The 21,556-nt window shown below is 47.2% G+C and overlaps 1 protein-coding gene across 3 annotated transcripts in view; it reads right to left on the bottom strand.

Annotated features, from left to right (window-relative positions):
• The window catches only part of TOM1L2 (target of myb1 like 2 membrane trafficking protein), a 127,117-nt gene that overhangs the window by 57,273 nt on the left and 48,288 nt on the right, over positions 1–21,556 (bottom strand). For all 3 annotated transcript variants that reach the window (XM_054459180.2, XM_054459181.2, XM_054459182.1), the window contains exon 2: positions 6,548–6,632. In XM_054459180.2, the coding sequence (XP_054315155.1) occupies positions 6,548–6,632 (85 nt within the window). The remainder of the gene's footprint in view (positions 1–6,547; positions 6,633–21,556) is intronic.

Here is a 21,556-nt window from a genome sequence, read left to right as displayed (position 1 = left end):
AGGCTCTGCCAAACCACCGCTGTCCCTGACCCACAGCTGCCACACCCCTCAGTCCTCTCTTCTGTCCTCTTGAACTTCCATGGAACAGGAAAATAGGAAGAGCGCCTGAGGGCTGCAATCATTTCTGGCTGGCAGAGGACCAGCACACTCAGGGCTCTCCTGGTGTGGTGGCCATGGGGTGGGAAATCAGACAGTCAGCAGCTTCCTGGATGAGGTTTAAAATGAAAATTCATCCACAGGCTCTGGGAAGTACTGGCCGAGAGTGATGGGTGAGCACAAAAGCAAGTATTTATCTCTCTCCCCGGGGGAGAAGCTTCAGAGAGGAGGATCAAAGTCATGTCAAAGGAATCACAAAGTTTCAAGAAGCTGCAGCAGATTAGATAGTGTGGAGTTGGAAACCAGGAGAAGAGACAGAAGCATGTGTCAAGAGCCAAGATGGAGCAGAAAGAAAGGATCAGGAAGAATCAGTGGCCTGTGTTGAGATGGCACCAAGCCCTAGCAGCTTTCAGGGGAAAGGTCAGGCTCCTCAGGCAGTGGTCACAGCCTCGTGATTTGGCCTCTGGGCCATGATCAGGCTCCTCAAAGTCTCCCTGGACCCCAGACTTATAAGAACTCTTCCCTGATCCCCAAACAAGCCTCCTGTCATCCCTCCAGCCACAGCCTTTATATCTCTTTGTCCTTCAGCTTCAGAACTACTCTTTGGAAAAGCTTTCTCCTCATCACCCCCAAGGAGGACATGGCTGCCCCTCTTCTGTCATCCTCAACACCCCCTCCCCATTATTATCTTGCTCTGTTGCATGTCTTCAGTTCCTCCTCTGTGCCCTCTCCAGCTTAGAAGGTAGAACACAAAGATTCTATGAGCTGAGGAGGGTCCAGAGATGGCCATGTAAATGACCCAGGTCAGGGGTTCCTCATGAGAGCTGCACATCAGAGTCACCTGGAGTGCCATTCCCAAATCCACAAGCTGTGCCTTGATTGTGTAGGTCTGAGGTGAGGCCTGGAAAACAGAGTCTAAAACAGTCCCAGCTGGGTGCTGTGGCTCACGCCTGTAATCCCAGCACTTTGGAAGGCCAAGGCAGATGGGAGGTCAGGAGTTCAAGACCAGCCTGGCCAACACGGTGAAACCCTGTCTCTACTAAAAATACAAAATTAGTCGGGCGTGGTGGTGCACACCTATAATCCCAGCTACTCAGGAGGCTGAGGCAGGAGAATTGCTTGAGCCTGGGAGCCGGTGGTTGTGGTGAGCTGAGATCACGCCATTGTACTCCAGCCTGGGCGACAAGAGCAAAACTCCATCTCAAAAATAAATAAATAAAAACACTCCCAGGTAGGTTATTCAGTCAGCCACTCCTGGTTAATGCCTGAAGGACTGCCATACAAGGCCTTAGGCATCAGCATTCCTCAGGCTGATGGTGACCTCAGCTCTGGACATTAGGGAAAGCCCAAGGAGAGGCCTTTGGGGCAGTTTACCAATCTGCACCCACCAGGACCACAGCCTCCCATTGGTAAAGTATTGCACAAATACAAGAAGTGCAGACAGCACTTCAGTGGCTGTGGCCAGGTGAGCCTGTGCTTGCATCCTGCACGTGCCCTTCCAAGCTGTGCTGCAAGGCCTTTGGCAAGTGACCAAACTACTCAGCCTCAGTTTCCTTAACACTGAAACAGGCTGTCGCTACCATATAGAACTGTTGGGGGTAGGGGGCGCTGCTTGTGATGATGCACTGCAGGGCTGGACACAGGGCCTGCAGGGCCTGGCACATGGCAAGTGCTCAGAGATGGCAGACAGGGTAAGGGCAGTGAATCCACAAAGACAGTCACCAAGACTGGGCAGATAACTGACACCCAAATGAAAGTGATGACAAAAGTCATGGGCAATGGAAATCTTTAAAGGGAAATAGTACATCCATATAGACATAGTATAGATATGAAGACACAGTTATGTAGCCAGATACGTCATATATATTTACTCCTTTAATCCTTATAACAACCCTATGAGATAGGTATTATTGGCAACCCCATTTTGTAAGTGAGGAAACGGGACACAGACACAGGGAGATGAAGTAACTCACACAGGCTCGCACAATAAGCGAGTGGTGACCTAGGATTGCTCCAGCCTGGGGTGTCCACCTTCCTCCCCTTCATCCACCCGCCTCATCTGGCTGATACCCTGGCACTCTGTAAGACTCCAGTCTGGTGTCACTTCCTCCAAGAAGGCTTTGCTGCCAAAAGTCCCAAGGCTGCCCACTGCCCCTGCACTAGTCTGCGTAGCTATATATAGCTTCTCTCTCTCTCCCTGCCCCTCACCCAGCACTCGTTATGCTGTGTTATGCATATGTTTATATGCCTACATTCCTCACCAGACTGTGAGTACCTTAGAGACTTCGTTCATTTATTCACTTATTTAACAAATATTTATTAACAGCTCATCAAATGCATTATGCTAGGTGCTAGGGACAAAATGTTGAGTAACTGGCCAGGCGCGGTGGCTCACGCCTGTAATCCCAGCACTTTGGGAGGCCGAGGTGGGCGGATCATGAGGTCAGGAGATCGAGACCATGGTGAAACTCCGTCTCTACTAAAAATACAAAAAAAATTAGCCGGGCGTGGTGGCGGGCGCCTGTAGTCCCAGCTACTCGGGAGGCTGAGGCAGGAGAATGGCGTGAACCTGGGAGGTGGAGCTGGCAGTGAGCCGAGATCGCACCACTGCACTCCAGCCTGGGCCACAGAGTGAGACTCCATCTCAAAAAAACAAACAAACAAACAAACAAAAAAATATTGAGTAAAACAGATGGAAATCCTGTCCTCATGGAGATCACAGCCTTGTGGGGGTTGCAGGGCAAGACAGACACTAACAACCGTCCCACAGATCTATAAGTTTAAACTGTGATGAGCATCAGTACAACATGGGTTATGAAATCATATAACAGAGGACTTGTCCAAATCAGGAGGGGAGGGGGTTAGGGAAATGAGATCCAAACTGAGAGATCCAGTGAATGACAGGATCTACTTAGTGAGAGAGGTGACGAGAACAGAAGGGACAGCAGGTCAGAGGCCCTTCAGGGAGGGCACAAAGGGGTGGGTGGGGCGCCCTACTGTCAGTTCAACTTGTGGGAGTTTCTTTCACTCAGGAAGAGATTATTATTATTATTATTACTATTATTGTTATTATTATTTTTAAGATATGGGGTCTCACTACATTTCCTAGGCTGGTCTCAAACACCTGGGCTCAAGCAATCCTCCTGCCTCAGCCTCCTGAATAGGTGGGACTACAGGCATGAGCCACTGCACCTGGCTAGGAAGAGATTTTGAGACACCTCACAGCAGAGGCAAGGAAAAAATATTCTCAGGAATCACTGAGATGCTCTCACTCAAAAAGGTAGCAACAGGAGCTTTAGCCACTTGAAGAGCAAGATGTGTGTGACCAGCCTTCTGGGAACTGAGGATTTGAAAAAGAAGGCATTGGCCCCTTCAGAATAAGGAAGCTCCTGGGGTTCCTGGGCTTCCTGCCCTCAAGTCATAGAGATATTTGAGCAATTCACTGGAAAATAAGAGTTGCCAACATATTTGTATATTGCTCAAATCTGTAGAGAATTTCAAGCCGGGACCAGGAATATAGAAAATTCAAGGAGCTGAAAGATCAGCAGGGTTGAAGAGCTCAAAGTGGAGCTGCCGAGGGGTCTGGGGCTCCTCATGAGGGGCCTGGTTAGGGTTTTTAACTTCAGTGCCTGCGAAGCCCCTGAAGGCTTGTTAGCAAGGGAGCAACTTGCTGGTTCTGCAGCAGGAAGGGGTAGGAGGGAAGGGGTCGAAGCAGAGGTGCACCTCTAGGGTAAAGTGCAGACACCAGAGAATGCGGCACCTGACCTTGACTACCTTTCCAGCTGGATTCCAGACCCTCCCGCTCCCCCAACGTCACCCTGTCCATCCTAGACCACTTGTATCCCTTGACACACTGGCCCTTTTGATGCCACCCTTGGCTACGGGACACATTTCTCCTGCCATCCTGGAAGACAGCCCCTCCAGGAGGCATCTGTACCCACCTTTCCCTCTGGGACCATGGCATCAGGGACAGGTCTCGGCCACAGCCCTTGCCAGTCCTGCCAGGTGAGCTTTCAAGGGCAGGCTGGAACATTCACCTTGGCATCCTGTAGCTGCTATACCTCCACCCCTGGGGGTCAGTAAACATGGCCGGATGATTGGACAAACAAGTGAATTAGTGGCGTGTTAGGAGGACGTGAGGAAGGTAGCCACTCAGAGCCCAGTGACGATGGGATTAGAGATGTGTAGTCCCTAACAACTATTTGTGAGTCACATCTGTGTGCCAGGCACCAAGCTGATCACCTATATTTAGCTGGTGAAAATATGCCACCTTTCACCAAAGACTCCCAAGTTTTCATCTAGTGCAGGCCACTGCCCCCAACTCAAGTTCCCTGTGCAGTTCCCTGTCACATCTTCCAGGAGCCTAGCTGGCAGCAAAGATCTACTCCTGATCTCTGCTCCCCAGCCTGCTCCACCTCCGGAAACAGCAGCTCCATCCCATGGCTGTTCAGGCCCCGAACTTTGCAATTTCCCTTGACTCTTCTTTCCTGTCCCATGTCAGCCAATTCCATTGGCTCTACCTTCTAACACATTCAGAATCCCATCACTTCTAATCATCTCACACCAGTATTACTGTGATAACCTCCTCACTGGGTTTTCTTTCTTCTTTTCTTTTTCTTTTTAGAGACAGGGTCTTACTCTGTCGCCCAGGCTAGAATGCAGTGACACCGTCCTGGTTCATCACAGCCTCGAACTCCTAGGCGTAAGCAATCTTCCTGCCTCAGCCTCGTACAGTGCTGGAATTGCAGGTGCACACCACTATGCCAGGCCATCGCTGGGTTTTCTGCATCTGTCCTTGGCCTGCCCCCAGTCAGGCCACTCTGAACACAGTAGACTGAGTGATCTCTTTCCAATAAGAGTGGGACCACACCACTCCTCTGCTTGAATCTCCAAAAAGGTTGAAGCCAGAGTCGCTCTGGTTCTACGTGGCCCTGCGTTATCTGGATCCCCAGTATGTCGGTAACTTCCTCTCCAGGTACTCTCTTCTTTGACCACTCCACTCCGGGCCCATTAGCCACCTTGCTATTCCTCAAACACATCAGACACCCTCTGTCCCAGGACTTCTGGGTTTGCTGTTCCATGAGCCTTGACAGTTCTTCCCTTGTATAATCCTCATCCCCTACTCCCTCATCTCCTTCAGGTCTTTGTTCAAAGTCACCTTCTAAATGAGACTTTTCTGTTGTTTTGTCTTTTCTTTTTTTTTTTGAGACAGGGTTTTTCTCTATCACCAAAACTGGAGTACAGTGGCATGCTCATAGCTCACTGCAGCCTTGACCTCCTGGGCTCAAGTGATCCTCCCACCTCAGCCTCCCAAGTAAAGACAAGATTCAACCGTGTTGCCCAGGCTGGTCTCGAATTCCTGGGCTCAAGCGACTGGCCCACGTTGGCCTCCCAAAGTGCTAGGATTACAGATGTGAGCCACCGAGCCCAGCCAAGACTTTTCTTGATCACTCTATTTAAAATTGCTAATTCCCAGACTCCTCTCTCCCCATCTCCCTTCCACAGTCTTGTCCTCATCTGACCAGGTTATATGTTTAATTATCTTGTTTATGGCCTGCCTCCCTACTACTATAGAGTGGCAGCTCCCCAAGGGGAAGGAATCTATCTTGTTCACTGCTGTGTCCTCAGTATTTACAATAGGGCCTGGCACAAGGTAGTCATTCGAGAAATATTTGTTGCATGAAAGCAGGACCAAGCTTGAGAGGCTGGTCCCCAGTTCACACATGGCAAGGCTAGAGTGACAGTGCTGAGATGCCAGCCCAGGGATGCCTGAGTCCCAGCTGCTCTCCTTGCCACTCTGAAAATGGTTTAAGAGGGCATGGCTACAGTAAAGTAAGTGTTAGTGGTATGGACAGAGGGCTAAATACAGACCAGTTTGGAAGAAGTACAAATAAGAGTGCAGCTATAAAACAAAAGAGGATTCAGGAAATAACAACAAGAACGGATCCAGCAGTGCAGGAATGCAGGAGGGGCAACGTGTTCTAAGTCCACTCATGCTGCTTTCCCACTCCCGGCCGTGTCTGCCCCATGCCCTGGACCTCCCTCCATGGACACAGCGGTGCTCTCTGACTCCTGGCAAACCAGGGCAGAGACAGGCTGTGAAGGAGAGGCAGAGGCCAGGGAGGAGAGGAGGGACGAGGTGACACTTGGGCTGCAGAGACTAATGGCCACTGGGAACCGAGCAATCAAGCAGCTTCATTTCCACTTGTGATTAAAAGCAGGTGATTAAAAGAGGTCGTCCCTGTTCTACCTCCAGCACTGCCACTGGGCAAGTGGGGGAGGGATGAAGACAAAAAGGACAGATAATTCAGAGTGTGTCAGCTTATTCAGTGCCAAACCAAACAGACTAGGAACAAAACAAAAAATAAAACCTGCCACCCTTAGGTCCTGACAAGCTTTGAGTGGCCCCTAAAAGCTGAGAGAGGCTTCCCAGGAGAGGGGGCACACGTACCCTTCCTCCGTCTCATTGATGATGTCACAGATCTCCATATTCAACGTCCAGTCCTCACTTTGCAGGGAGCCATCTGTTGCCTTTTCTGTGAAATCAGAGAGAAAATGGGTTTACATTTCTCCTGGAATAAGTGGGCCTTGGCAGGAAATGGGGAGAGACCAGAACCACCACATTCTCCTCCCAAGCAGATGGGCTGAGCCAACAGAGCCATTCTGGGAGTGCTATTATCACAAGAGAACACCCGGGAAAGGTCCTGGCCTGAGGGCTGATGTTATAACAGGTTCTTCATTCACCAAACTCTACACTGAAAAGCTTATGACAGGCCTAAGCCATCAAAAATCACTCCAAACATGAGGATAGTAGGTTTATGAACCCATAGAGTCTGCAGCCAAACTACCTAGGTTCAAATACAGGCTCCACTACTTACTAGTTGTGTGGTCTTGGGTAAATTACTTAACTTCTAGGTGCCAAAGCTAGTGAAAATAACAGTACTTACCTGATATATTTGTTATGAAAATTAATGGGTTGATATACATGAAACACTTAGAACAGAGCCTGGCACACAGTCAGTACTATACAGGTATTTGCTATTGGGATTATTAAAAATCAACTGCAGTAGTTAAAAACTACATTTCAGATAAGGGGGAGAAAGAAAGGACCATTGGTTATCAAGCCACTGTAGGCGTGGTGTTGGGTGCTTCATGTACATTATTTTATCTCATCCACAAAATGACTTTCTGACCATTCAATGAGGAAAGGACAGTATTTTCAACAAATGGTGCTGTGAAAATTGGATTGCCACATGCAAAAGAATGAACTTGGACCCTTTATCTTACACCATATACAAAAATTTACTCCGAATGGATCAAAGACATAAATATAAGAGCTCAAACTAAAAAACTCTTAGAAGAAAACATAGTGAAAAAGCTTCATGACACTAGATTTGGCAATCATCTCATGGATATGACACCAAAAGCACAGGCAACAAAAGAAAAATTTTGAACTACATCAAAATAAAAACTTCCAGGCATCAAAGGACACAACAGAGTGAACCTGCAGAGGAAGAAAATATTTGCAAAATTATATATATGATAAGGGGTTAATATCCAGACTATGTAAAGAACTCCTATAACTTAATAATAAAAAAACCCAAACTATCCAATTAAAAAATAGGAAAGGACTTGAACAGACATTTCTCCAAAGAAGATATATAAATGACTAACAAGTATGTGAAAAGAGGTTCAACATCACTAAGTATTAGGGAAGTGCAAGTCAAAAACACAATGAAATATCACCTCACACCCAGTAGGATGGCTACTATCAAAAAAATAGAAAATAACAAGTGTTGGCAAGGATATAGACAAATTGGAACCCTTTTACACTTTTGATGGAAATGTAAAATGGTACAGCTGCTATAGAAAACAGGATAGTAATTAAAACATAGAATTACCCAGCAGGGTGTGGTGGCTCACGCCTGTAATCCCAGCACTTTGGGAGGCCAAGGAGGACGGATCACCAAGTCAGGAGATCGAGACCATCTGGCTAACATGGTGAAACCCCATCTCTACTGAAAATACAAAAAATTAGCCGGGTGTGGTGGTGGGTGCCTGTAGTTCCAGCTACTCGGGAGGCTGAGGCAGTCAGCCTGAACCTGGGAGGCACTGAACCTGGGAGGCAGAGCTTGCAGTGAGCCGAGATCACGTCACTGCATTCCAGCCTGGGCGACAGAGCCGGACTCTGTCTCAAAAACAAAAACAAACAAACAAACAAACAAAAAACACAGCGTTACCCTACGATCTAGCAATTTCACTTCTGAGTATATACCCAAAAGAATTGAAAGCAGGGCCTTGAGGAGATATTTGCAGAGTCATGTTCATAGCAGCAATAGTCACAAGAGCCAAAAGGTATAAACAGCCTGTGTCCATCAACTAAAGAATGGATAAGCCAAATGGATATACATATAATGGAATATTATTCAGCCTTAAAAAGGAAGGAAATCCTATTGCATGCACAATATGGCTGAACCTTGAGGGCCTTGTGCTAAGTGAAATAAGCCATTCACCAAGACAAATACTAGATGATTCTACTTACAATTAGGTACCTAGAATAGTCAAATTTAAAGACAGAAAGTAGAATGGTGGTTGCCAGAGGCTGCTGGGGGGTGCAGGGGTGGGGAAATGGGGAGTTATTGTTTAATGAACACAGAATTTCAGTTTGGGGAAAATGAAAGAGTTCTGGAGATGGTTGTTGATGGTTGCACACAATGTGAACATACTTAATGCCACTGAACTGTATACTTTAAAATGGTTAAAATGGGCCAGGCAAGATGGCTCACAACTGTAATCTCAGAACTTTGGGAGGCTGAGGCAGGAGGGTTACTTGAATCCAGGATTTGAGACCAGCCTGGGAAACATAGCAAGACATTGTTTCTACAAAAAATTTAAAAATTAGCTGGGCATAGTGGCTTGTGCCTGTGGTCCTAACTACTAATGAGGCTGAGGCAGGAAGATTGCTTAAGTCCAGGAGTTTGAGGCTGCAGTGAGATATGATTGAGCCATTGCATTCCAGCCTAGGCGACAGAGTAAGACCCTGTCTCTTAAAAAACTTTTTGTTTAATGGTTAAAATGATAAATTTAATGTTATGTGTATTTTAAAAACCACCACCAAAAAAGACAGAAAAATTATACATAGGTCAATGGACTGCTGGGTCAGGGAGTAGCAGGGTGGGGATCAGAGATCATTTGGATCTGTAACCTCCTTTGACGACAAACCCAGGGCCTGCAGAAGAAAAAGGAAAGGTCCAGGTGCTCAGGATCGTCAGTGGCAGAGCCAGGACTACAGCCAGGGTCACTGACTCCCTTCCCCCTCTGAGATGTGAGTGAGCTCTGTGAGGGCAGGGACTAGGTCTGTCTTGCCTTACACTGGGTCCCCAGTGCCCAGCACTTGGCAGTAGTGCAATGCATTTACATCAGATGAATGACTGCATTAGCATCCCTTCCTCTAAGTTATGGATCTCACACATGAGAACCACCTGGGGAGCTTCTAAAGAGCCCCAAACCTGAGCCTCATGCCCCAGAGGTTCTACTTTGAATGGTATGGGGTGGGATTCAGGGATTATTACTATCACTATTATTATTATTATTATTATCATCATTATGTGAGACAGTCTCGCTCCATTGTGCAGGCTAGAGCGCAATGGCGTGATCTCGGCTCACTGCAACCTTTGCCTCCTGGGTTCAAGCAATTTTCCTGTCTCAGCCTCCCAAGTAGCTGGGATTACAGGCATGTGCCACCATGCCTGGCTAATTTTTGCATTTTTAGTAGAGATGGGTTTCAGCATGTTGGCCAGACTGGTCTCGAACTCCTGACCTCAGGTGCTCCACCCGCCTCAGCCTCCCAAATGGCTGGGATTACAGGCGTGAGCCACTGTGCCCAGCCCTAACACTATTGATGGTTGAGGAGGTAGATCATTTGGCTGTTTTCTTCTCCATTCTCACCAAAAGGATGTTGCTGAATGCAAAATGCTAAAACCAGTCCTCTCTTGCCTTCTGGTGTTGGCTGCTTCTGAAGTCACTATATTTAACATCAAAGTGTAGAAAGCGGCAGCCAAAAAGCCAAGCCGCTGGATTGCGAGGTTCCTCCAAACAGGGCTGCCTTAGGTTTCAGAGAGCATGGGAGGGTGTGTGGGCAGTAAAACCATGCTTAGAGCCAGCACCATCACTGCTGTCAGCGTCAAGGCTTCAGGGCATCCTGGCCTGGGTCCTACCCCAGGCGAGAGAAAATGCCATGGCAACGGCATCAGGATGCTATGCTGCTCTCGCACTGAAGATTTAATGGGAGCCGTATCTGATTACCCGAGCTCAGGCCTGCCCTGCCCTGTCCAGTCCAGCTCAGCCTGGCCCACCCTACCCAGCCTCTTCCCTAGCCCAGTCCTTGGCCATTAGCATATCACCAGAGAGGTCAGCACTTTACAATTATCCGTCCAGAGGGCTGGCTGGTGGGAAGGACTTGCCCCACTGCTCCCTATAACACTGTGTTTCTGCTGTTGCACCAGGTTTTATTTTAGGTTTTGACGATTTAGGTGACAAAATAAATGAGACTGAACTTTGCTTTCCTCTGGCCTGGGGACAGGACTGAGTGAGGGAGCCCACATTGAGTGGCCTTAGTTCCAGAGGCAATCAGATCCAACTTTGCTCTTGATTAGCTGGAAATTCTTTTATGAAGAGAAAAATCAGAACTGATTTGAGCTCCTCTGTCAGCCTTCCCTCATCTGTTTCAGTAGAGCTAAATACCCATGGTTGTGTTTGTGTGGCATTTTCTGCAAAATGAAAAGAAAGAAGCATTCTTTTTGGGTTGGTTCTTTATAATCAAAATGAGTATATATCTTTTAGCTTGAAAACTCAAATCCCAGTAATTGAATAGAATGCGCTGACCCTGAGGATAAGTTACCATGCCTTTGAACCCTTCCCCAGTATCGTAAGAGGAAAGGAGAGGGTGAATATAAGGTTAATGGATTCTGCTGCTAAACCGAACTTGGAAATGAGGTTTCATTGATTTAATATTTCCTCTATTAAGCCTCCCAAGACTGTATCCCTTGTGGCCCTACCAAAGTGCAATCTCTGTACTTTCTTCTCCATGAGAGTCTGTGCCACAGCTTGAGTTCTGTGAAGGGAAGAGACGACTACCCGCTGGCCAGCTGGCCTCTCCCCTTCCTGGCTCGAAAGAGTAGCAAGTCCAGGCCCGCAGGCAAAGCTGCTTCCATCAGGATAAGTCTCCTCCTGAGGAGGCTGCTGGATTTATGGCTGCAGACATGCCCCTACTGTGTGTGACCCAGGTGGTGAGTCATTCCTCTGGGCGTGGACACCTTGAAGAGGAGGGGTGTTCAGACACAGCTGCAGGAAGAGCAGGGGCAGGAGGCAGGCACCATTTCACTGCTGCAGGCTCCCAGCACACCTGGGGCTCATTGTGTCTGGATAAGCCATAGGGTGACAGGGCACACTGCTGTCTCAGTGGCTACATTGTGTCCTCCCCCTTAACCTTCCTGGAGCCTCTGCCCTTAGTCTATTCTTCTCTAGACTAAACGGATGGTGCCTACCACCACCCCCATTCTTCCTAGGCCTGCCTGCCCTCCCTCGGGGGGGCTCTGATTTCCCTGGTAGCCAGCTCTGCTCCTTGCTGGCTTTATGACTTTTACTCTCTTTCCCACATGCATGAAAAGGGCAGAGAGGGGGTATGGCATCTCTGGGGCCTATCTAGTTCTTAACCATTGCTGACATGCATTCTCATCCCTTCCTCTCCTCCTCCACTTTCCCCGTCTTGTAGACAAGTATCAAAATACTGCTTCTGTACCTGCCAGCCTGGTGCCATCTGAGGACTGACTTTGGTTAAGATTTCTCCAAATATCAAGAGCCTCCTAGCCCCTGCCCAGTCCTCTGCCTGTGTATTGCATTTATGTGAAGTCAGATTCTTACTATTTGGGGGTGGGGTTGCTTTCTCAGAGCAGGGGCTTGGAGGCACCTGGGTGGTCAAGTCTTTGAGTCTTTGAGTGCCAAGTGTGATGAATAAAGAGAAAAGGTTAGGGATGTATCTTTTTTAGGTAAAAAGAATTTAAAAAGAGCAGTAAATAAAACAATGAGGCTTTTTAATGCAGACGGAAGACTGTTGCACAAATGTTTTGAGCAACAGCTATATTTTTGGAGTGTGCTGTCACTGCTTGTAAAGTATAGCTTTTGTTTGGATGTGTGAGTTCTATCTAGTATGTTACGTAAAAAACAAGTGTCACTTCACCATAGCTGCATCCAGTAAAACAAGGACACTTCCAGCCTGTACAGAGGTCTTCTATGTTATTATCCGAGTATCGGCGAAGTGTGGATTGTATTAAACTTTTATTAAAATAGTGGTGATGGTATCCTTTCATGAATTGAGAGTTAGGATGGGGTAGTTTCAGAATTCCTCCAAGATATTAACTTCAGATCCAAACTCAGGCTTTGCTAGCAGGTGAGACTATATCATGCAAACATCCAGGCTTTAGAGACAGAACTAGGATCAAATATTGGTACCACCAATTCAATGATGGGATCCTGGCTTACCAGGTGTGAAGTGGTATCCCAGTGTGGTTTTGTTTTGTGTTTCTCTAATGACTACTGATGTTGAGCATTTTTTCATGTGCTTTTTGGCCATTTGTATATCTTCTTTGGAGACATATCTATTCAATTTTTTTTGCCCCCGACCCCTTTTTTTTAAGAGACAGGATCTCACTTTGTCACCTAGAATGGAGTGCAGTGGCCCAATCATAGCATCATAGCTCATTGCAACCTCGAAATCCTGGTCTCAAGCAATCCTCCCACCTCAGCCTGCCAAGTAGCTGGGACTTCAGGGATGCACCACCACAACTAGATCATTTTCTTAAAAAATTTATGTAGAGATGGGGTCTTGCTATGTTACCCAGGCTGGTCTTGAACTCCTGGCCTCAAGTGATCCTCTTGCCTTGGCCCCCCAAAGTGCTAGGATCACAGGCATGAGCCACAATGCTTGGCTCCATTTTTAAACTGAGTAGTTTTTTTTTTTTTTTTTGGTTGTTAAGCTGTAAGAGTTCTTTATATATTCTGAATATTAATCCCTCCTATTTTATGGTTGTCTTTTCACTCTCTTGATAGTATCCTTTAATGCACAAAAGTTTTAAATTTTGATTGTCCCATTTATCTATTTTTCTTTTGTTGCCTGTGGTTTTGGTATCATATCTCAGAAATCTTTGCTAAATCCAATGTCATGATTTCCCCTTTTTAAGATTTTTTTTTTTTTTTTGAGATGGAGTCTCGCGCTGTCACCCAGGCTGGACTGCAGTGGCGCGATCTCGGCTCACTGCAAGCTCTACCTCCTGGGTTCATGCCATTCTCCTGCCTCAGCCTCCTGAGTAGCTGAGACTACAGGCGCCCACCACTACGCCAGGCTAATTTTTTGTATTTTTAGTAGAGATGGGGTTTCACTGTGTTAGCCAGGATGGTCTCGATCTCCTGACCTCGTGATCTGCCTGCCTTGGCCTCCCAAAGTGCTGGGATTACAGGCGTGAGCCACTGCACCCGGCCTATTTTAAGATTTTTATAGTTTTCCCTTCACTCTTATGTTTAGGTCTTTGGTCTGTTTGGGGTTCATTTTTGCATATGGTATAAGATAAGGGTCCAACTTCACTCTTTTGCGTGTGGATATTCAGTTTTCCCAGCACCATTTGTTGAAAAGACTGTCCTTTCCCCTCTAAATAGTTTTGGCACCCTTGCTGAAAATCAATTGACCATATATGGGAGAGTTTATTTCTGAGTTCTCTACTTTATTCCATTGGTCCATATGTCATTCCTTATTCCAATACCACGATGTTGTGATTATTATAGTTTTGAAGTAAGTTTTGAAATCAGGAAGTGTGAGTCCTCTAAGTTTGTTCTTTTTAAAGGTTGTTTAGGGCCGGGTGCAGTGGCTTACGCCTGTAATCTCAACACTTTCGGAGGCCGAGGTGGGTGGATCTCATGAGGTCAGGAGTTTGACACCAGTCTGGTCAACACAGTGAAACCCTGTCTCTACTAAAAATACAAAAATTAGCCAGGCACAGTGGCTCACACCTGTAATCCCAGCACTTTGGGAGGCCGAGGCGGGTGGATCACGAGGTCAAGAGATTGAGACCATCCTGGCCAACCAACATGGTGAAACCCCATCTCTGCTAAAAGTACAAAAATTAGCTTGGCATGGGGGCACACATCTATAGTCCCAGCTACTCTGGAGGCTGAGGCAGGAGAGTCGCTTGAACTCAGCAGGCAGACGTTGCAGTGAGCCGAGATGACGCCACTGCACTCCAGCCTGGGCGACAGAGCGAGACTCCATCTAAAAAAATAAAAACATTTAAAAAATTAGCTGGGCATGGTGGTGCACACCTGTTGTCCCAGGTGCTTGGGAGGCTGAGCCAGAAGAATCACTCGAACCTGGGAGGCAGAGGTTGCAAAATGAGCCAAAATCACATCACTGCACTCCAGCCTGGGTGACAGAGCGAGACCCCATCTCAAAAAAATAAACAAAAATAAATAAAAAATAAAGGTTGTTTGGCTATTTGGGGTCCCTTGAGATTTTATGTGAATTTTAGGATGGATTTTTCTATTTCTGAAAAAAATGCCATTGGTCTTTTTTTTTTTTTTTCCAGAGACAGGGTCTTGCTATGTTGCCCAGTCTGGACTCAAACTCCTGGGCTCAAGCAGTCCTCCCATCTTAGCCTTCCAAGTAGCTGGGAATACATGTGTATGCCACCATGCCTGGCTTCATTGCAATTTTAACTGGGATTTCGTTACATCTGTAGATCACTTTGGGTAGTGTTGTCATCTTAAAAATATTAGCTTCCCAGGCCAGGCATGGTAGCTCATGCCTTAAATCCCATCACTTTGGGAGGCCAAGGTGGGAAGACTGCTTGAGCTCAGGAGTTTAAGAACAGCCTGGGCAACATAAGGGGACCCCATCTCTACAAAAAATTTAAAAATTAGCCAGGAGTGGTGGCTTGTGCCTGTCATTTCATCTACTCAGGAGGCTAAGGTGGGAGGATGACTTGAGCCCAGGAGGTCAAGGCTGCATGCAGTGAGCCGTAACTGCGCCACTGCACTCCAACCTGGGCAACAGAATGAGGCTGCCTTAAAAAAAAAAACTGTCTTCCCTTCTATGAACACAGGATGTTTTTCCATATATTTATGTCTTCTTTCTTCTTTAATTTCCTTCAGCAACGTTTTATAGTTTTCGGTGCATAATTTTTTGCTGCCTTGGTTAATTCCTAGGTATTTTATTTTTTTAGAGGCTAGTGTAAATGGAATTGTTTTCTTTTCTTTTCAGATTGTTCATTGTTAATGTATATTAACAGAAACACAACTGATTTTTGAATGTTGATTTTGTATCCTGCAGCTTTGGTAAATTTATGTTATTCGCTCTAGCAGGTTTTTTTTTTTGTGTGTGTGGTATCTTCAAGGTTTTCTACATGTAAAGTCATGTCATCAGGGAACAGAGATAATTTTACTCCTTCCTTTCCCATTTAGATGCCTTTTATTTCTTTTTCTTCCCTAACTGCTCTGGCTACAATTTCCAATACCATGTTGAATAGAAGTGGTGAAAGGCAGCATTGTTGCGCCTATATGTATTTTTACAAAACACAGTCATACACCATGAGAGCAAACAAAGCTGAAGAGAAGACCCATTTGAGTCCTTATTCCACAAAAAATTGCAAGAGGGTGAAAACAGGAACCATATCAGGATCTGCAGGTCTTTGCAAGCCCTGAGAAAGTCACCTCAGACTTCTCCTGTCTGGAAAGCCTTCTCTCCAGCCTATCTGCCCATATCTGCTCCCATCCAACGTCCTCTCCAGAACCTTCTTTGCTGCCGCCCACAAGAGAGGCCCTCTGATGGGCTCCAGCACCTGATGGTACAGTCCACACAAGGACTGAGCCTTCAAGACCATTCTAATGTTCTGAGAACTTTTCCAAATCTTACCAGCTTAATGAGCCGTAAGTACCTTCTTAGCCCCCAACCCCAACCTAAACTGGAAACTGCTTGGAGGCAGGACATCTTCATGTCAAGAAGGCCTGGCCTTATGCTGATGAGGGCCCTTTAGAAGTAAAATGATGACTATCAACCCTTCTGAGGCCCCCAGGTGACAGGCACTGAGAAGTCTGGTGAGATGAGAGCTCGGTTCCCAGCTGTCCCCGGTTCTCCCTTCGGACTTAGAAGCAGGAGAAATGTGCATCATAATGGAGTCTAGGAACAGGGAGTGTGAACTCAGATTTTGGTGAGTTCTAGTTCTGCCAATTACTGTGTGACCGCAGGCAATAACCTGACCTCTCCAAGCCTTTGGACTGCTGTAAAATGCTGCAATAATAGCACTCTCTCACACAGTGGCTGTTAGATGAGACTAAATAATACAGAAAACACCTGACAGAGCCTCTAATACAGAGGACCTTCCCTTGCTGTTACTTCTATCCTTATTACAGCTCTTCTGAAAGGAGCTCTGCCAGTGTCCTCCCCTTGTACCCCCCTCCTCTCCCATTCCCGTGTCACCACTGCCACCTACAGGTAAACAGCCATCCACAAGCTACACCCATCAGATTCAATACCCTGGGAGCTCTAGCTTTTTGGATTTCTGCGTTACTGAGCCAGGAAGACCTCCATGCTTCCAGAAGGAAGCCCCCAAACTTGGCTTGCCCCACCTGTAGGGTAAAGGAGCACACCACAATTTCCTTAAGAATCCAAGCATTAAAACTCCAAGAAGTCTTAGGGACCATCTAGTAAAAAGATTCTCCATAAGTCCACATTTCCTGGACCCCAGGAAGTGGGGCATGGGGGAGGAGGGGCCACGGTGTTGTTGCAAGTTCCCTATGGGCAGTTTCTTGCCCTCAAAGCTACATTGAACCACTGGTCTCAAGTCTTCAAGGAAATGGCTCTCATTCTTTTCACCAAAAAAATGGAGAAACAGAAGAGAGAATGAAAACCCCTGTTTATTTGGTTTGAGCCACGTTCTTGACAGACATTACCTCATTTAACCCTACCATCCCACCCCCCAGCTGCCAGGCAGGTTCTCTCTCTCTAAGAAGAAGAAAATGAAGCCTAGTGGGGTGACTAGCCCCACAGCGTGCAGATAGGAGGTAGCAATACTGCCAACCACATGACCCAGGTCTTCCTCGTAAGCCTGGCCTTGGACCCTGATCCATCCTCAGGTAGAGGGTCACAGGGGCAAAGAAGACCCTGGCCTCCACAATAGATGGTCCAGAGTATTGGATGCAGCCCACCCTCCTGATTTTTAGGTGAAGTCTAAAGACCCTGGGCTAAGAAGTGTAAAAGAGAGTGCTGGTGAAAGTGTCAAGTTAAATTAGATGCTGGGGCACTTTATTCTCTTGTTCTTCTTCTTTTTTTTTTTTTTTAATTAATACATATTTTATTTTGGAATAATTTTATATTTACTGAAAAGTTGCAAAGATAGAACAGAGTTCCCATTTGCTCTTCTCGCCGTTTCCGCTAACATTCAATTTTTTTTTTTTTTTTTTTTTTTGAGATGGAGTCTCGCTCTGTTGCCCAGGCTGGAGTGCAGTGGTACAATCTCAGCTCACCACAACCTCCGGCTCCCGGGTTCAAGCAATTCTCCAGCCTCAGTCTCCCGAGCAGCTGGGACTACAGATGTCTGTCACCACACCAGCTAATTTGTGCATTTTTAGTAGAGACAGGGTTTCACAATGTTGGCCAGGCTGGTCTCGAACTCCTGACCTCGTGATCCGCCCTCCTTGGCCTCCCAAAGTGCTGGGATTACAGGAGTGAGCCACTGCGTCCAGCTTTTTTTCTTTTTCTTGAGACGTAGTATCACCCTGTCGCCCAGGCTGGAGTGCAATGGTGCGATCTCGGCTCACTGCAACCTCTACCTCCTGGGTTCAAGCAATTCTCCTGCCTCAGCCTCCTGAGTAGCTGGGATTACAGGCGCCTGCCACCATGCCCAGCTAATTTTTGTATTTTTAGTAGAGACGGGGGTTTCACCATGTTGGCCAGGTCTGGTCTCAAACTCCTGACCTCAGGTGATCCACCTGCCTCAGCCTTCAAAGTGCTGGGATTACAGGTGTGAGCCACTGTGCCTGGCAGTTCACATCTCACATAACCACTGTACACAGGCCAAAACTAAAAAGTTAACATTGGTATAGTACTATTAACTGAACTCCAGATGTTATTTGGATTTCTCCAGTTTTTCCAATAATGCCCTTTTTCTGCTCATGATCCGATCCAGAATACCACATTGCATTTTGTTTTCCTCTCTTTGAAATCTTCTGTTTTCTTTAAAGACCAATAAACTCGCAAACTCCCCAACTTATTCTCCTGTCTGGAGAGCTCAGTTCTAAAGGACAGCTCTGTGTGAGCCCCAATTCCACACCCTGGCCTCATTAGGACACCACATCCTCCCACTCCCCAAACAAAGGAACCCTTCAGGCCAGCCAAACAACAGAGAAAACAGAAGCTTGTTAGCCACACAGGCCCAAGGCTGCTGACCCAAGTTCTTTTTTAACTGGAATTCCCTTGAGGAGGATCCACAGATTTAAAATGCATTTGGGGTGTGCTCTCTAGAAGCAGAGCCACTGGTATTTGATGTATTCCGTTCTTTGTACTTAATGGAATAACTTACGTGTGAGTCAGTGTGTGAGAGTAGCTGGGGGAAGAGGCCAACTTAGGGCCGGGATGGAAATTGGCCATGGGGGAGGAGAGGCCTCTGCAGGAGCCAGCCAGGCCCCAAGATGGTGCCAGCCTTGGGGAAGAGGGGGCTGTGGCCAGCTTGTCCCAGCCTAGCAGGCTGTGCTCTAATGTCAGACAGGTGGCGTTGGCTGGGAGGATCAAAGGTCCTCTGGGACCTGGTGCTCAGGTTACAGCTTCTGCTTAAAGCAGAGCAGATAAGGGAAAGTGGGGGCGGGGGTGGGGGGGTGGGATTCACCTGTCTTGTCTTCCTCTCGCCCTCTTCTTCGTGCAGTCTGCTTTGCTGCCAATTTCTTCTTCCCCAGAGCGCCTCCCAGGGGCTGTTCCCCTTGCCCTCGTGCCCACCATTCACCACCAGCACTCTCAGAGAAGAGAGGTGTGCCTGAGAATTTCACGGTGTGCCACACTGTCACCAGTCTTTTTTTGAGCTTCTCCCGATGACAGAGACACACCCCAGAGATGTGAATGCCACTCCTTGGGAAGGATTATCCAAAGACTTCCCAGCTCAATTTAAAAACTTTAACCGTGAGCCAGACTGGGATGGAAAGAAGCAAGATGGAGCCCCTACACTCAAAGCGCTCCCCAGGAGAGACCTGCGGAGCCAGCCAGGACACAGGGCACAGACCTGAGGCTGAACAGGGGAGCAGAGGGGACTGTGAAAGCTAAGAAACGGTCCTGGTACAATGAAAGAGCAGCAATCTGAAGAGAGAGGAACATCACAGGCTATGCAAACAGCCTCCCAGGGCCAGGGCCTCGGTGAAGGGGAGCGGTGAGAGGAGGCCAGCTCTGGAGTGTCCTTTCATTTTCTCTAAGGAGTCTGGGCTTTCCACAGGAGGCAACATGGGGCTTTTCAACAGGAATGACAAGAATATTTATGTCTGAGACAGATCGCTCTGGTAACAGCATGGGGGCTGTAGTGGAGTGGAGAGACTGCAGGCAGGAAGCAGGGGGCAGGTTATCACAACTGCTCAGTGAGAAAAGGAGACAGGACAGCATGTTGGTCAAGGTCATGGCTTTGAATCTGGGGACTGGGGGTCAGTCTTGGCTCTCTCTGACCTGGGACACATTTCTCACACTCTCTGAATTTCATCCATAAAACGGGCAAAACAATTGTACCTCCTCACAGGGTGTGGTAAGATCAAATAAGTTAGTGATGTAAGACACGAAACAGGGAACCTGGAACATAGTGAGGGTGCAATAAATATGAACCACAATTCTTAACTTGTGTATTCTGTGGACTGCATCTCAGGAAAGACGGAATTCCAGCGGGGAAGCAGAAGGAGAGGGTGACTGTCTCCAATGCTTTTATTGCAGCCTCCAGGTGGAAAAGTGAAGTGGCCACCTTAACTCCCTCCTGGAGTGTGAGCAGAGAGGACCAGGACAAGGCTGCAATCTGTTGGCCAGGCACCAAGTAGCCTGTGAGGTCAACCAGGGACCGCAGTCACCACCAGGAACAAGGCTATAAAAAGGCCTCAAAGAGTGATTACAAAATTCCACACCAGGAGAAAGACTCCCAAAGTTTCCCAGGGCTCATACCTGCTGTGCTCATTAAAGCCACAGTGTTGGCTGGGCGCGGTGGCTCACGCCTGTAATCCCAGCACTTTGGAAGGCCAAGGCAGGCGGATTGCCTGAGGTCAAGAGTTCAAGACCAGCCTGGCCAACATGATGAAATCCCGGTCTCTACTAAAAATACAAAAAAATTAGCCGGGCATGGTGGTGGGCGCCTGTAATCCCAGCTATTTGGGAGGCTGAGGCAGGAGAATCACTTGAACCCGGGAGGTGGAGGTTGCAGTGAGCCGAGATCGCGCCATTGCATTCCAGTCTGGGCGACAAGAGTGAAACTCCATCTCAAACAACAACAACAACGACAACAAACACCCATGGTAAAACTTCAACATTTGCATTAACATGTATTTTTAAGCCTGGGCAATACAGGGAGACCCTGTCTCTATAAAAAAAAATTTTTTTTTTTATTAGCTGGGCGCAGTGGTGAGCATCTGTAGTTTCACCTACTCCAGAGCCTGAGGCAGGAGGATCACTTGAGGCTAAGAGGTCACGGCTACAGTGAGTCGTGATCGCACCACTGCACTCCAGCCTGGGCAAGAGGGTGAGACCCCATCTCAAAAGAAAAAATTGTTAAAATTGTAGATTTTATGTTATACACATCTTTAAAATGGTAAAAAAGATACTCGGGAGGCAAGAGGATCACTTAAGCCCAGGAATTGGAGGCTGGGAGACACTCCAGTCTGAGAGACAGAGCAAGAACTTGTGTCTAAAAAAGAAAAAAAAGGCCAGGCGCAGTGGCTGTCGCCTGTAATCCCAGCACTTTGGGAGGTCGAGGCGGGCAGATCACAAGGTCAGGAGTTTGAGACCAGCCTGGCCAACATGGTGAAACCCCGTCTCCACCAAAAAAATAAAAAATTAGCCAGGCATGGTGGTATGCACCTGTAATCCTAGCTACTCGGGAGGCTGAGGCAGGAGAATTGCTTGAACCCAGGAGCAGAGGTTGCAGTGAGCTGAGATCACGCCACTGCACTCCAGCCTGGGCAACAGAGCAAGACTCTGTCTCAAACAAAAACAAAAACAAAGGTAAAAATGACTACATATTGTATGATTCCATTTATATAAAATGTCCAGAATAGGCAAATCTATAGAGACAGAAAATAGATTAGTGATTGCCTAGGGTTGGAAGGGCTGAGGGAAACGGGCAGTGAATGCTAATGGGTACGGAATGATGAAAATGTTCTAAAACTGATTGTGGTAATGGTTGAA

This window comes from Pongo pygmaeus, chromosome 19, assembly GCF_028885625.2.
Source record: "Pongo pygmaeus isolate AG05252 chromosome 19, NHGRI_mPonPyg2-v2.0_pri, whole genome shotgun sequence".
In the NCBI taxonomy this organism is placed as follows: Eukaryota; Metazoa; Chordata; class Mammalia; order Primates; family Hominidae; genus Pongo; species Pongo pygmaeus.
Note: the sequence above shows the minus strand (reverse complement) of the source record. Positions and strands in the feature narration are given on the sequence as shown.